Source organism: Danio rerio, chromosome 25, assembly GCF_052040795.2.
Source record: "Danio rerio strain M-AB ecotype USA chromosome 25, GRCz13ab, whole genome shotgun sequence".
NCBI classification, from domain to species: domain Eukaryota; kingdom Metazoa; phylum Chordata; class Actinopteri; order Cypriniformes; family Danionidae; genus Danio; species Danio rerio.
Genome location: NC_141045.1, coordinates 29,717,465 through 29,735,000, shown reverse-complemented (window position 1 = coordinate 29,735,000; position 17,536 = coordinate 29,717,465). Strand labels below are relative to the sequence as shown.

Genomic DNA, 17,536 nt, shown 5'->3' with positions numbered 1-17,536 from the left:
TTAGTTAATATTAGTTTCAGTATTAGTTTGTTTTTTTTTCCTAAATGAGGATATTTGTTAGGTGCAAGATTCAAAATCAACAGGATAAATCATTCATTCATTCATTCGCCACAGCAGAAGTTTTCATGCAGCAGATGCCCTTCCAGCCCCAACCCTCTGGGATTTTCCATCTCTGGGAAACATCCACACACACATTCACACACACACACCCATGCACTACGGACAATTTAGCCTACCCAGTTCACTTGTACCGCATGTCTTTGGACTGTGGGGGATACCAGAACACCAGGAGGAAACCCACCGCGGACACAGAGAGAACATGCAAACTCCACACAAAAAATGCCAACTGAGCCGAGGATCGAACCAGCGACCCAGTGACCTTCTTGTTGTGAGGCGACAGCACTACCTACTGCGCCACTGCTTTGCCCTCAACAGGATAAATATTGTATAATAAAAACTCAGTCATACATTTTTTGAAAACATGAACACTATTATCTACCACAACCATCTACCCATCCTCAAATTCAAATACAACAGCCCACAAACCTGCAGTCTTAGGTACAATATGTGTTCAAGGCTGCTTCTAAGGTTAGGCAGAGTAGTGATGGGCAGGGCCGGATTTACCAATGGGCAATATGGGCACAGGTCCAGGGGCCAGTCCGCACTTAGATTTTGCTTACTCTTCATCACGAGGAAGACAAGTAGGAATCATTAATAAGTGTGTGTATTATGGAGGACATGAATTACTAGAACTGGATTGGAGAGGTGTTATCCAAATCATGTGCATTATAAGTTTGTAGAAGTTATACATTAAAAAATATCCTTAAATATAAATTTTAGTACTGCTTCAGTGAAGTTGAACAAGTATATTAAAATCCATTAATTTCCCCTATAGTTGTATTAGTATTTTTTTTTCAAAGTGTTCTTTAAATGCTTTAAAAATAAGTTAAATCTTTGTAGACTAGAAATGTATGTACTGTATATCATTACTTTTAAAAATGTGGGCAATACATTATAAATAAATTTTATTTAACAAATATTATATTAATATTATTTTTAATTCAACTATAGAGTGCAGCTAAAGGGAGCCTTTAAGACATTGTGCCCAGGGGCCTCTAAAATATTAATCCAGTCCTGATGATGGGAAGTTCAGATTTCTAACGCGAATGTTATGACTCAACATTATGTAGTCAGCAACAGTAATTTCAGTCAGTTAAAACATCAACATGATCTGAATAATGTCTTACAGTTAAGTTTTGCAACCCAACTGAATCATGATTCACTTATTCAAATTCCATTACGATTGACTGTTATGAAATAAACTTGCGTTTTTCTCCAGATCCTCTCATTTAAGCCCTTGGTTTACCCGCGCTGCTGTTGTTCCAAGTTCAGTTCAGTCAAACAGCGGGCTGTACTGTTTTTGTTTGGTTCACTGAATCACGCATGTGCAGTAGTATCGGTTCACCACTTCTCAATGTAACTTTGCTGTTTTAATAACTGAATGAGAGTATATATTGGATTATTTAGAGTCAGAGGGGGGCATTAGGCTTGTTATAAAGTAAGTAGTTGGTGGATAAGTGCTTACTGGAGATGCGAATCGTATCAAATGATTCAGTCCGATTTGGTGAACAAGTTCAACCAGTTCACTTCTTAGAAGATTGGGTTAAAAAGATTTGATCGCGATACAGAATTAAAACCCATTACTGGGCACAAATGTGTTAAAAGTAATAGTTTTAAGTGTCTGTATTTAATGTTGTCACCGTGCTGCTATCATGTACACACGTTGTTTTTTTCACTAGAACAACAGCGAGGATGACTGGAGGAGAGCTGGCTCGATCTGGTCAGTGGCAGCAGGATACACTAAGGTGCAAAAGTGTCAAACACAAACACCTGCAGCGCGGATTATATTTACTTCTAAAAGGCTTACAGTAAGATTATGTATTAAATACATTTACAAATACGAAAACTAAGGAGTTTTTTGCAATTGTTTTAGTTAGTTTCAGTTAGTTTTGTATGTACACAATATAGTTTCAGTTAGCTCTAGTTTTTATTTTTATTTCAGTTAACGACAATTATTTAACATTTTAGTTTTCGTTTTTTCGTTCGTTTTTATTAACTATAATAACCTTGATGGAAAATGAAATAAATGTTCTTGGCTGGTGGATGAACAAACAATCCTACTCAAAACCTGCAAAATTAGCTAGATCAGTAGTGCATCCCGGCAAGTAGTGGCAGCAGTGAAAGGGTGTTTAGTGCTGCTGGACACACAATCAGTGAGCGCAGGACCGTGCTAAAGCTATCTACAGTGGATTCAAAAAATATATAACTAAGGCCCCGTTTACACTAGTGCGTTTTAGTTTGAAAACGCATAAGTTTTGCTACGGTTACGCCATCCGTCCACACTACGCCGGAGTTCTCGAGCGCTGAAAACGGAGCTTTTTGAAAACGCTGGAGAGGCCGTTTTCATTCTAAAACGCTGCTGCTCCGTCTCAGTGAGGATGGGGAAAGACGGAGACATCTGAAAACGGAGGCGGGGCTGCAAACGTTCGCCTATCTGATTGGGGCTTTTCCTCAATATTAAGTAGCCCACACACAGTTCAGTCTCGCATCCTCTTCTTGTAAGTTAAGACTTCGCAAGTTTGATCAAGGCTGCAGTCTCCCCCTTTTCAGTTTGATATGGAAAACATACCGAGGACACGGGTAAATCTTCAAGGGGAACAGTGTACTTTATAACTTCATTCACATCACCTTGGCTACGTTGTTTCACTTTCTCAACAATAAAATGTAAACATGATTTAAGGAACTGCCTATTTTCTTTTTAATATTAGCAACTTAACAGACAGCATAAATGTTGAGGCGTCGTGCTGCATATATGGGCGTCATCTTCACTGTGTGGATATTTATAACAAAACGGAGCCTATAACAACTGCCTCCTTTCAATTTCAGTGAAAATACGAAACGCACCCTCTCTTTTGCTGAATATCAGTTTTTATAATCGATAATTATAAAAGTATAACACACAATAAGTTTAAACATTGTAGGAAATACAGATGAGCGATCAATCAATGTACCTGGATTAATCATTAACTTATCTTTGCGCTTAACCAAAACATGTTACCCGTGAACAAGTAACTTAATAGATTCCAATGACCAAAGTCAGGGAATTGGCCTATGTCGTTAGATAAAGACAACAACATGAATGAAATATCACGTTTAGCAAATATAGTGAGATTAGATCCAGCGGGAGATGCGTGATGAGCAATCCGACAAGCAGAGCTCTCATCTGGGTAGAAATGCTGGAGCGCTTGCCCGAGAGTGTGTGTGTGGTCACGTGATGGGTTTCAGCGTTTTGGTGTGGACGGAGAGCTGTTCAGAAACGCTGGGTAAAACGCGAGTGTGGACGCGAATCGTTTTCATTCTACAACGCCGTTTTAAAACTAAAACGCACAAGTGTAAACGGGGCCTAAATATTAATGAAATCATAAATGCACAATGTAGACAGAGTTTATGCACTAATGTTGGCATTATTCTTTTATTATTCAGCTTCACTGTTGCTTTAAGGCCGGATTGTAAAGAAAAGTGGCAAAACAAATCTTGCAGAGCCTTTATCTTAATTTCGTTATTGCCAAAAGCCAGTCATAATTTAGAATTTATGTTAATTTTATGTTATTTGTTAAGAAAGACTTGTTTTTATTGGTTTGTGGGCTAATTTAACGGCTAAGTGTATGTACTGTACCTAGGGTGCTGAGAGGACTTATTTTATTTCTTTGTTCCAACTTGTAAGTGGCATATAGCCACATTTATTATGAATAAATTAAGTAAAAAAAAACATATAAACGACTCATTCTTAAAAAAAGGCAAAAGAACTGTGTGCATTTAAATAATGATTGGCTGTAAACAGGTTTGGGCTTTTAAAAAGTTGTCAATCAAAGTATACTTGTCGGGCTTTGGTTGAATTCTGTCGGGCCTAACTTTTAAGACCTAATTACAGTTCTACTATGGTATTCATTTCTGCATCCTAAAACTCAACATTTATAGCTCACCTCTTAGTCGCTGGCATTATCTTTAGCAGGTACAGTGCTACTCTAATGCTTCTCTCTCAGGAATGTCTATGCTAATGAGGGAGAGATCTTCACTAATGGGCAAGACTCTCTCCCCCTGATGACATCTACAAAGAGAAAATGTCAATCAAAGAGTTTCTGCAGACAAAGTGTGATGATAAAAATAGAATTAATGAATTTTTACCATTAGAGGCTGACTATATTTGCACATTGTTGCAACACAACTGTGTTTACATGCCTAAGAAAAAGATTTTTTGCATAATAGTTCCCCTATAAAATTCAATAGTATGACAGATCAGCTGATTAACTATCAAACTATTCGGAAGGATGAGAAAACAGAAACGTATTGAAAGTTTCTCAAAATAATTTTATAGAGCGGGGCACATCACATCTGTGCAACCGGTGCGTGAAAGAAGCGCTTGATGCATCACAGGGACACAGAGCGCAGCCCTCTGGTATTTGCAGGAAGAAATCAGTGTGTTGAGGATCAGTGCGTTGAGGATCTGTCTAATGTATTATTGAGCCTTTTCTAATTAAAAAATTTAGGTAGACCTACTTTGTGTGTGAAGAGCAGGAAAAGCAGGTAATAACCATATCTACTTCAGCGTTGCGAATGAGTTCTGCTGATCTAACAGATTTTTAAACAGATTTAGAAACAGCAATTAACTAATTGTTGCAGGTCAAAATTAACACATTCAATGCAAAACTAAATGCATTTCTCCACTGATTATTTAAAATAATAGGAACAAATTGTCTTGGAGAAAGTTTTTCTCGTTGTCATAAATGAACGTGACACACAGTTTGAATTGTGAATGAATGGAGAATGTGTTTGACAGGCGCAGTGGAGGGAAGTGCACATGAATTTAACCACGTGAATAATTATTTGTACTTCACAATAAACTATCCAATGGCTTCAGAACATTTGGGATATAGTAGGCCTACAAGACAACTTTCTAATGCATTATAATAGGCTACCTTCATTGCTTTGTTTGCTAACAAACACAAAATATGACACACGTGCAAGATCGGATTTGGATCGGTACCAGCTGGCCAATACCCGACCCAGCAAAAGTATGCGGTATATTCAATCCAAGTATCGGAATTGGTGCATTACTAAGCAATGCACCAATAAGGTCTGCAAAATATTGGAAAAATCAGACTTTGCGATATTTTGTTTTGCTGCATTATACAGTTGCGACAAGAAGATGATTTAAATAGCTCAATTTGGAAAGATTTCATATATTTAGATCGAGTGGGATGATCAGGTCTATTTCTATACAGTATATCTGCATAATTTCTAATAAAATACAAGCAAAAATAAATAAATAAACAGTGCTTTATAATTTTAACAGAATTCAAATACAGAAATTCAAGAACAATTAAATGTAAAAGAACACGGCTATCATTGTATAAATAATAACATTTATATTTAATAGTATCTTTTTAACTTTAAGTAATCTAATCCTGTGATGTGACTTGCAGATAAACAAATTGTGATATCGATGCTCAAACGATTTATTATTCAGGCCTAATATTTAATCAAAATTTTGTACTGATACACAGATGTCTTTTTTTTTTATTCAGTGGGTTTTCTTTTTTACCCAACTTTATATATGTAATCTAATTCTCTATTTAAATAGCAGCATTTCACCAGTTCCTAATGAGTAATCAGTAGCCCAGCAGTGCACAAAACATACACATACATGCATGCATACATACATACATACAGTACATACAGCTGAAGTCAGAATTATTAGCCCCTGAATTATTAGAGCACTTGTTTATTTTTTCCCCAATTTCTGTTTAACAGAGAGAAGATTTTTTCAACACATTTCTAAAGATAATAGTTTTAATAACTAATCTCTAATAACTGATTTATTTTATCTTTACCAAAATTACTGTAAATAATATTTTTAACATATATCTTTCAAGTCTCTTCTATACAGCTTAAAGTGATATTTAAAGGCTTAACTAGGTTAATTAGGTTAACTAGGCAGGTTAGAGTAATTAGGCAAGTTATTGTATAATGATGGTTTGTTCCTTAGACTATCGAAAAAAAATAGCTTAAAGAGGCTAATAATTTAGTCCATAAAATGGTGTTTAAAAAATTAAAAACTGCTTTTATTCTAGACAAAATAAAACAAATAAGACTTTCTCCAGAAGAAAAAAAATATTATCAGACATACTGTTGAAATGTCTTTGCTCTGTTAAACATCATTTGGAAAATATTTTAAAAAGAAGAAAAAAATTCAAAGGGGGCTAAAAATTCTGACTTCAACTGTATACATTAGGGCTGCTCGATTTTGGAAAAAATCATAATCACGATTATTTTGGTCATAATTGTAATCACGATTTTTCAAAACGATTATCAGTTAAAGTCAAAATTATTAGCTCTCCTGAGAATTTTGTTTTTTTAAATAACTATTTCCCAAATTATGTTAAACAGAGCAATGAATTTTAACAGTATTTCCTCTAATATTTTTTTTCTTCTGGAGAAAGTCTTATTTGTTTTATTTTAGCTAGAATAAAAGCAGCTTTAAATATTTTGAAACCCATTTTAAGGTCAATATTATTAGCCCCCTTAAGCAATATATTTTTTGATTGCCTGCAGAAGAAACTACTGTTATACAATGACTTGTCTAATTAATCTAGTTAAGCCTTTGAATTGCACTTTAATCTGAATGCTTGTATTTTGAAAAACATCTAGTAAAAAGAAATTAAATACAGATAAAAAATTTATTAAGAAATTAATACATTAAAATAAAAATATAAAACAAACTGTGATTTAAGCATCTTCACCCTAAGAAAAACACTTCAGCTACAAAAATCTTTCAGTCAAGAGCAGTAAGGAATGGTCTCATCGTTTGATTATTGATAAAATAGGCGGCAGCATTTTGCACTGTCACTTTAATGGTTTCTCTTTCACGTGTCTTTTGATTCTTAACTCGTTTCTTTATTACGCAAATGAGGGTTAATATGAATAATCACTAATCATCGCGTTTTGACATCTATTTGACCATTAAAGCGCTCATGTTAAGATTACTTTAGATGTCTGCGCTCCTCTGCTCGTCTCAGTGTGCGAATGAGACTGAATGCTGACCGCGTGCTTATGCGTGTGCGCGTGTTGCACACAAATATAAGCACGTGGTCTTTCGCGCTTTTGTTATGATGCAATAATCGTTTATCTCGATTAACGGTTTTTCATAATCGTTAGAAGCCATAATCGAAAATCGAAATCGGATTTTCGATCAATTGCACAGCCCTAGTATACATGTATACATACATACATACATACATACATACATACATACATACATACATAGATACATACATTCATACATGCATGCATACATCAGGGGGTCAAACTCAGTTCCAGGAGGGCCGCAGCTCTGTACACTTTAGTTCCAACTTTAAGGATGTACTCACAATAGCAGTAGCAAAGCGATAAGCGGTCGTTCATCCACTGAGAGTGAGCGACGTCTGGCGACAGGGCCCTTTGACAACTAGGTGAGCATGTCGAGCGATGCAACAAACTTAGGAATCCATCAGATTTATGCAAATGAAGAGCGACTTTCTTGAGCTACAACCAATAGGAGCACCAGTAAAGCTCAGAGGTCAGTTGTATTCTTGATGCTGTAGACCTACACAGACCTGCATTTGCAACAGGTCGCCATTCAGAGCGACAGGCAGATGCAAAGCTGCTGCTAGTGTGAATGAGGCACAATTTGTGTAGCGTGATGACTTTCATGAACATTTATGAGCATCAAAAGTGATGGCTCTGTTCAGCAAAAGACTTGTGTGCACCGCGATGCAGACAATTCGATAACAGTTTGGTACTAATAGATCATAACCGGTTATTACGTACTAATGTCATTTATCTCCTGCGAGTGATGTCGCGGGAGAATACTATGTCGAAGGAGGCGAGGACGAGTAAGTAAAACACTCCTACTACCGATGAAAAAAGCAGATAATTGTCCACAATTCACTGCTTGTAAGTTTACTGGACAGTCTTTTACTGACACTGAAGGTAGTATACAGCACATGAGCCGCTATTTCACTACTAAGGAAAAATGCTGCAAAATTCCATCGTTTTTTTTTTTTCGAAAACAAAACCAACTTAACCCCGCTGAGAAATACGTGTCATATTATTACAATTATGCAGCGTTTTGACCGCCTAATACTTAATTTGTTTTAGACATGTAAATACACACAAGTACTAGTAAAACAATATATTAAGAGTTTGTAAAACACAAGGAAGTCTAACAATCCATTCAAACATAATTTGCAGAGGTGTTTTATTTATATCAGATACACATTACACATAGTGAAAGTAACTATAAAGTTGAATCTGCTCTTCTCTAAGTTCACCAGCCACTCACGCATACATTTGGGGAGTAACTGGTAAATTTACTTGCTGAATCCCATGTGTTCTGCTTTTTATGAATAAGGCAAATGTATGGCTGCAAGTAAACATGGCGACACCCATCTCACGTTATAGATCACAATCATTTACATGTTTATGTGAAATGGTAAAAATTCTGTTTGAGAATAGATCTTTTTAAGATTATTTTTCTCAACCAATTCACAAATAATTTAATTTGTTTTAATTAAACTTAAATTAAAATTAAATTTCTTATGCTATTTCATGTGTCTATTATGTATCTTGATTTTAAAATAATTAAATATTTGTATTAAAAACAGGACAAAACTACTTGTTTTTTATTTTATAATAATAATAATAATGATTATTATTATTATTATAACAGCTCAGGGATGAGTTTATTTTTTTTTAATAAACGGTTGGAAATTGATGTTTGTTTTTTATCTTATTCAAAAAAATAATAAACAAATGAATCGATTATTAAAATAAACGTTAGTTGCAGTCCTACCCGCTGGTGTGTTCGTGAGGTAACTCTTCCTCTCTTCGCGACTGATCCAGAAACGAGCGTGCCATGGTGCGAGTTTTCTCCACTGCATCTATTACGGATTACCCATGATAACCGCGCATTATGCACATATAGACTATAACCACGGCTGTTCTTCCCGTATCACTCATCGGTGAACAGCGCTTCTGTTTTTAAAGCTAATCGCAGCCCTTTCTGTTGAACGGTTAAAGACAATGACCAATCATAGGAGTGTAAGAACTCGATTGACAGTGCTCAAAAAGCAAGCTGGATAATATTTACATTAGTTGATTTGCTATAAATGCTCATGTTGTCTTCATGTATTGGAGTTTTGTTTAAAACATTCTAAAAGAGTGTTTTCTTTGAGCAGGTAAAATTAGTGATTAATAAAAAATTAGTGCTGCACAATTCTGGCAAAAATGTGAAACACAATTTTTTTGTTTAAAATAAAGATCACAATTCTTTCTCATGATTTTGTAAACGTAAAATAAAGGTTAATATAATTAGCCTATTATTATTGTTAATTCTCAAACATATGGTAAAACAACAACAATAATATTAGGCCTATGTTTCGGTCTACTGTTGCTTAAAATGCAAAATTTTGTATTATGGTGGACTTGAACAGACTTTCAATACGTCCTGTTTGTTAATTCACAGTAAAATGATGACATCAGAATATAACTATTCATAATTTTAAAGTTTATTTATTATGTTTAAGACATGTGCTTGTCATCTGTCATTGACAACATTATTAGGCCATTATATTTCTATTATATATAGGCTAGGGTTATACTGACACAGTAAACATTTATTTTTATCCCCAACACTTTGTTTGCTATTAAAGAAAAAACATATCAAATGCTTGTTGTAATCATAACTCTAAAATGCGAAATGATCATTTAAAAGATGTGCGCACAGGTTTAACTTTCACATCCGAGTGCGGCTCATGGTTGCAGTCACTGTGAGAAAAAAACACATACATGCAAATCAAACCTTCCGCACTATCGCTCTGTGCAACAAACTGAACGTTATTTAAAACGTTATTACCTGTAATTTACAGCATATGCAGGTTGTGTTCACCAAAGTAGGCGTCATGCGTGCACGTGGCCGTTCTCAGCAGTAAACAAACAGTGTGTCAGCTCGCGTGCGATTTCGTGACCATGAATACATCATTACATGAAGACAGAAATGACATTTTGGGTGAACTTTACCTTATAAATACAGTATGTGACACTTTTAACATAATTTGAAGTTGTCAATGTTGCTGTGAAGACTTGTGTGGCCACCTTTTCTTCTCTCCTGACCTTGAAAATATAATTGGCTAATTTGTAGAAAAAGCTAAATTAGGATCGTGTGTAGGGTCGTTATCTTTTTCGATTAATCATGCAGCCCTTGTTCATATATCTGACTGCTTGTATTAAAGCACAAAATTGTATTACAAATAATGTATACACATTAATATATGTATATATTTTCATACAGCTTTTTGATGTGTTGTGAAGCAAAAATTGAATTATGTATGGAAAGCATCGTCAATGCACCGAGATGTGCAGTGTTTTCGGCGTCCATGTTAACAGATTAGAGCTTTCATACCGCACGCAGCAGCAGCGCGTCAGAGCGAGGCGTGAGCGTCGCTGAAGCAGCAGTGCAGCGATAGTTTCGGCGCTGGGTCTACTGTCTATTTTTGACGCGCTGCTCATGCTCAATTAAAGTGACAGTGCATTGATAATGACCAAAACACATTGAATGACAGTAAAAAGCAATTTTACCCAATAAATGCGTTAATAATGTCAAATGGTTTATATATAGTCATTCAAATTAACTTAAAACGATTAAAAACGGCAACAAACATTTATTTAGGCCCGAACTACAAAACCAAATGTAAAACAATTTTAGTATCAGTTTTGCTTAAGTTGCACACTAGTGTTGTAGGAGAGGGGAAATAGAATATTTACGGGATTTGTAGTCCATAGCGAAGTGTATTGTGGGTAGTGTAGTTCGACACACATGCTTGATTATGTGAGCTCGCTGTGTTCTGTGCAGCTGAGCAGAGGAAGAAAGTTTTAATCGGCTTTGTTCTATGTTCACTCGAGTTATTCCTACCGGGAGCTGTTTGCACTGTGAATCTGACAACACGAAAATAAGTAAAAGAATGACATGCATTGGTTACTTTTGTCCGTCTCATCCTCTGCACGAGCATGAATTAACGAGCTGTTATTCTGCCGCTGGACATCACTGAAGCGGAGAAAGTAAAACTAGTTTGATCATGTATAAATATCATTATAACTATATTGTATAAATATTATCATAACTAGGTCTACAGCAACCTGATAATCAAAAAACAAATGACATGATATCACAGGCGATTGTCTTCTGACAGTAGACACTTCTCATATAATTTAGCTTGAGAAGCATACAGTACTATTAGATCTATAAAATTTGTAAAATTAACATTTGCAGGTTAAAGAAACAGCATAGGAGGGGCCTTGGTGAGGATGAAAAGTTTAAAAAGTGTATTTGTATATAGAGAGACATGGGTAACTAGATAGAATAGACAGAGATAGGTTGATCTCTGCAGCAGCTGCCAAAGAGCTGCACGCTGCAGACGCAGCTGGTGTGAAAGGCAAACGCCTGCGTGCTGCTACTGCTCGACATACGCGCTGCGCAAGCTCTGCTCACGCGCCGCTGACGCTTGCGGTGTGAAACAGGCGTAAAACTTAGGCAATGTTTGTCCCAGTATGCGTGTCAAAATGCGGATGAGTCTAAAGCAATGACTGTACAACCGAATTGTTGCCAGACGTCTGATTTTGAGAGGATGGGCCATCCTCTATTTCAACTCCACTCATCTTGGTCTGCTAACATTACTGCTGCTGCAATATGAACTCACGTGCGACAGCAGGTGGAACGTAGCTCACGTGCAAACAGCTCAACTAAAAAGAGAAAACGGACGTCGTATCGTAATGAAATCGTCATAATGCCACGATGCATATTGTGACATTTTTGCATCGCAATAAATCGTACAACGATAAATCGTTACACCCCTAGTCTTTTATAATAAGGCACCGATACCGATAAAGTACTGAGTTTCGGTACCCATCCCTACAGTTAAGGTAGCCTGTGATTGTTAAAGAGAAACCAAAGATAGCAACATCAAACCTTAACACATCTGTGTGAGGGGTCAGAGGTCAGTGTGAGTTGTCCAATAGATGTGAGTTGGAGACAAGAAGGGACCTTGGTGTCTAAGTCAGATGAATTGTTGACTTTTTCTACAGGCATGCCTTTGATTATATCTGTAAAAATACAAAAAAGTAATTGATATACGTCTATATATACACATATATGTTGACAAGCAAAAAACAGTCATAACTTGGATGGACTAAAGCAGCATACCACATGTTAAAACCTTTCAGAAACGGTTAACATAACCAAAAACAGATATGGTTGGCTAATTAAAAAAGCACAAGCAGCATACAGTTGAAGTCAGAACTATTAGGGTATTGTGTGTAGAATTTTGACAAAATAAATTAATTGAATCCATTTTGGAATAAGGCTGTAACATAAAAAATGTGGAAAAAGTGAAGCACTATACTTTTTGGATGCACTGTCTCTATTAAATTAATGCTTATTCAGTTATAATAAAGTAATTAAATGAATACATGCATATCCAATATCATTAAGCACACTTTTTTGCAATTATTATCTCCAACAATTATGCTTTAGCATTGGTTGATTATATGAAATGATGTGTCTTTGTTTAAAAACTTTATGCAAAAGAGCAGGAACTGATCACACAGAAAAAAGCAATTATCCAACATAAGTACCGGCATCATGCAATGTTTGAGGCAACATTTGCATCTGCAAATGCTGCTTTTAATAGAATAAAATGATTAAAAACACAATAAAGACACACAAAGTATTTACACATGAAGTATTCAATTCTTAATCTAAGTATTTTGAATTCTTAACCCTATGCACAATGCTGTACCTCATAACAACATCAAACGATGAAACATATTTACACCTCTAAACAGGAAGAGCAGCAGAGAGCTGGAAGTGGAACCAATAGGCTAAGTCTCAACTCCCTTGACAATGGCAACACACAGATTTGAATGTATCTGTTGAGAATACCACCTGACTAGTGGTCCCCAGATAATTCATGTTTAAAGCGAGAGAAAGAGTGCGCTAAACTGAGTGGGCTTATGGGTAATCCATCTTCACTGACCTTGAAGAGTGTTTTTTAAATAAAACTCAACATGATAATCATGTGTGAACGGAAAGTCAACCCCTGACCTGACCTGACCTCTCATTCCAATGAAAAGCGGATAAATCCAAACAATTTCCACTTGACTGAAAGCAGACTCAATGAATCTAAGAGTCGTTTAAAAGGACTGAAATTAACTCTGTCAGGTGTCACCTCACCTTCATTCAGAAGTAGAGAACCGTGACAATCATCAGTGACTGAACTAAACTGATGTTCAAATTCCTGGTCCCAAATCAGTCACTGCAAAAAAAAATTGTATTTATAAGGCTTGGCATCGCGAATACATTTCTTGCAACATCCAGTTACTCGCCCCCAGACAACATACGGAAGACATCATTACACAGGGCATCAGGATGAACCGTAGTGATGTTGTTAGTGCTTATGAATATTCCTACGCATTTCTCCAAGGCACTCCAAAAAGGAAATTGAAACCTCCAAAGTGGAACGGAAAGGAACTAAGCCTGCACAAAGTGAATTAGGCTTTTCTGTTAAAAGCACAGAATTCAGCAAAACACAGAAAAATCAATACATGGTGTGTCTAATTAATTCCTGAAGGGATTCCTCAACTCCAAACAAGAATTAATTAACCCAGACAAGACATTATTTTGCCCTTTCTAAAACCAGAACCACAAAACCAAAAGATTCAAAAGGAACTTCACCAATTAACACCATAAACACACTAGGGTTGTCCAGCCTGATCTCACGAGAAAACGTAAGTATTTTATGTTTTGGCAGTTTAGTGGCTAATTCGTACGAATTCGTACAAGTTCAGTCGTAAGAAAATGTACGATTTTAAAAAGGAGGCGTGGCACCTAAACCCAACCGTCATTGGGGGATACGCAAATCATACTAAAATGTACGAATTATATCGTACGAATTTGTACGAATTAGCCACTGAATGAAAAAGTTACGAATTGCCGTGAGATTGTGTTGGGTTGTCGCTATACCGTTAATTCACATTATGATACTAAACAAGCTGAAGTATCGTAATACCAAGTAGGGTTAGGTGATGTTGACCAATTTGGTCTTGTACGATGTCTATTGTAAAACATTGCGATGGACGCGGCATCGTCGTTTTACGGGATGGTGAATTATTTATGAAAAAATAATTAATTCATAACAAACTAAATATTTGTAGAATACCGTTTGAACTACCTGACTCGCAAGTTCTTTGTTTTACCATAGCCAAATCATAAATAAATAAAGATAAGTTACACACAAAATACCACCTGTCAATCACTTTTTCCATGGGACTCTGGCAGAGTGATCTGTGTCGTTATAATGGCGTCGACAAACTTGGTAAAAAAAGTGCACAATCAACAGGAACCAACCAACAGTATCTGAGGTTTTCACAACAAGCGTGAAAGCAAAAGATTTAAGCAGTTTACCGATGCTGTGATACGTTACCTGATAGATTAAAAAACAGAAGAGTCGACTCGTTAGATATATATACACACACATACACACACACACACACACACACATATATATATATATATATATATATATATATATATATATATATATATATATGTGTATGTGTGTGTGTGTGCAGTGAACTAATTAATTATTAATAAATAATTCATAACGGATTTATTATTTGTAGCCTACCATTTTAACTACCTGACCCGCGTGGTCTTTGTTTTACCCATAACCAAGTACTAAATAAATAAATATAGGTTACACACAAATTAACACTTCGCTTCTCTATCACTTTTTCCGAGTCCAAGGGACTCTGGCATGAATAAGCAGAGTGGTCTGTGTCGATATAATGGCGTTGACAAACTTGGTTGGTAAAAACGCACGCGTATGCTCAATGAGTTGGCGGTTCATTCCATATATATATATATCACAATGCTTATTTTTTATATTAGGTCTTTAGTGTTTACTGCTGCTAAGTTGTTCTTGTTTTTCATAATTATTTGACTTTTATTTTCTTGCGGAGTGTCGATGTAACTTAATTTCATTCTGCAATGCGCATTACATCTACAATGTTCTGAATAACAAAATAAAGGAAACAGGAAGCTTAAGACAAGATATCTCCAAACTCAGAGGATGGAACCTTTGAAGCCACAGCTGATATTGCGATATTGGTTTAATGTAACTGACAAATAATTTTTAGATGTTTTTTGTCATCCACACTTTTTAAATCTTTCTGATGTGATAAAAAACAGCAAGTCAGCAAGAGAAGTTGTTTAAAGCTGAAGTTGAACTGATAACTGCAGTAAAGTAGTTTTATTATAAATAAATTATACTTAATTTCTGCAAAAAAAAAAAAGTCTCCTTGAAAAAATAATTAATGCCTGCAGAATGGAATTATATTAATTAAATGTTACTGTGGTGATGAGGTGGTGCAGTGGGTAGCACGTTCTCCTAACAGCAAAAAGGTCACTGGTTCCAGCCTCAGCATTGTCAGCTGGCATTTCTGTGTGGAGTTTGCATATTCTACCCATGTTCGCGTGGGATTCCTCCGGGTGTTTCGATTTCCACAACACTCCAAAGACATGTGGTACAGGTGAATTGGGTATGCTAAAATTGACAGTAGTGCATGAGTGTGTGAATGAGTGTGCATGGATGTTTCCCAGTAATGGGTTGTGGCTGGACGGGCATTCGCTGTGTAAAACATATGCTAAATAAGTTGGCGGTTCATTCCGCTGTGGCGAACCCAGATTAATAAAGGGACTATCATTAAGCTGGAAAGCAAATGAATGAATGAAATGTTACTGTCTTCGTGCCATAGTGTCTATGTAAAAAATTAACAAAGTCTATAAATACATATCTTATACTTACATCTGACTAACAACTTTCCACATATTGTTTTGGACCAAAATATCCAGTGAAAAAAAAGCAAAATGCTTAAAGAACATATCAATGCGACTATACGAACGTCTGTAAACAAAACGCTTCAGTAATAATGCCAACATCACAGCAGCTAATGTTAGAGAAAACAGCTCCTCTGGCACATTCAATACAGCTACAGCACATGCTAAACGATAATGACAGCGAGGGAAAGGAGATACGGATACTTTATTTTCTCTGAATCCACGGTGAGGAAAAGGTTGTTTAGATGCAATGACTGTTGGCCTTTATATGTACCTACGTTAATACATTGACATTTGTGTAAACAGCATCTGACATTAATGTCAAGGATATTAAACTGATCATAACAGTGAAATAAAATCGCTCGCGTTTAACTATAATGTTCACTTTAGTAAACAGTTATCACTTATATTTCCGGTTATAGTCTATTATATTTATATAACAGCTCAAGATACTGCATGAATATTTATTATAGCTTAAGTTTGTTTGAATGCATTTCTTTATGCCAAGCAAATGAAGTTAATGCAGAGCCAGAAAAAGTGAAACAGATGTAAACAAGTTAGCTTTTGCTCTCGCTTACTCCCTGGTTAAGTTAATCAGAGCAAGCGATCTAGCGTTTTCATAGCACATAAAGTCGTGCACCTTGTTATTTTCTATCTGACAGCTGAAAAGTACTACATTAATATAATATGTCAAACTCACTGTGCTCTCAAGTACTGCAGGACAGAGCTTCAGCTTCCTCCCCTAAAGATTTGAACGAGCGCTAAGTATACCGGATATTACGTCACGCACATGGTAAAGTCTTTATACGTGAATATTTATGTATTTTAAGACGATGGTATTTTATTGACCCTGAATACCTTTGCTGAAGTTTGAAAAGCAAAAGGAAAATAATAAAATGCCACAAAAGATATAACGTTATGTGTTTACATTGCCTTTTATAATTTGCAAACTGTGAAATCACGTGAAAAATCTAACGTTAACACAAATATTGCAAACGTTAGATTTTTGCATGTTAAAATAATAAAAACATCCGAAATTAACCAGGGTTGCTGGCACAAAATAATAATACTAATAAAATAAATACATTTTTAAAATACACAGCTGTATTTAAAATTAATGTCAAATGTGATCAAATATTTATGATATACTGTAGACTCACATCGAGGTTTTGATATGAGTTTCGACTCTTCACAGATTTTCATAGATTTTTTGGCCATATATTGCCCAAAGATTGCCCATAGATTGATTCTATTTACTTACCATTTTATGTAAATGTAAATATATATTGCTTTTTTTAGGATTATATGAGTAAATATACTCCTATTTAGTTTGCATATTAATGTAATTATTATTATTGAATATCATTCAAATGTACACTATAATTAAAAGTTAAAAGTTTGAGGTCAGTTGGCCTACAATTTTTAAATGTAAAAGCTTATCCTGCTCACCAAGGTGGCATTTATTTCATACATATTTTACAAATTGTA

General features: G+C 35.6%; 1 protein-coding gene across 38 annotated transcripts in view; it reads right to left on the bottom strand.

The window, feature by feature from the left end:
• Positions 1-16,792, bottom strand: part of pot1 (protection of telomeres 1 homolog) — a 92,773-nt gene extending 75,981 nt beyond the window's left edge. For 10 of the 38 annotated variants that reach the window (XM_087311002.1, XM_087310999.1, XM_087310975.1 and 7 more), the window contains exons 1-2: positions 16,749-16,792; positions 12,122-12,255 (exon numbers count right to left, since the gene is read on the bottom strand). Coding sequence is in view for 13 of the 38 variants with exons in the window: in XM_087310975.1 (XP_087167101.1) it covers positions 12,122-12,241 (120 nt within the window). In the remaining 25 variants the exon portion in view is untranslated. 38 annotated transcript variants of the gene reach the window in all.
• Between the last annotated feature and the right edge of the window lie 744 nt (positions 16,793-17,536).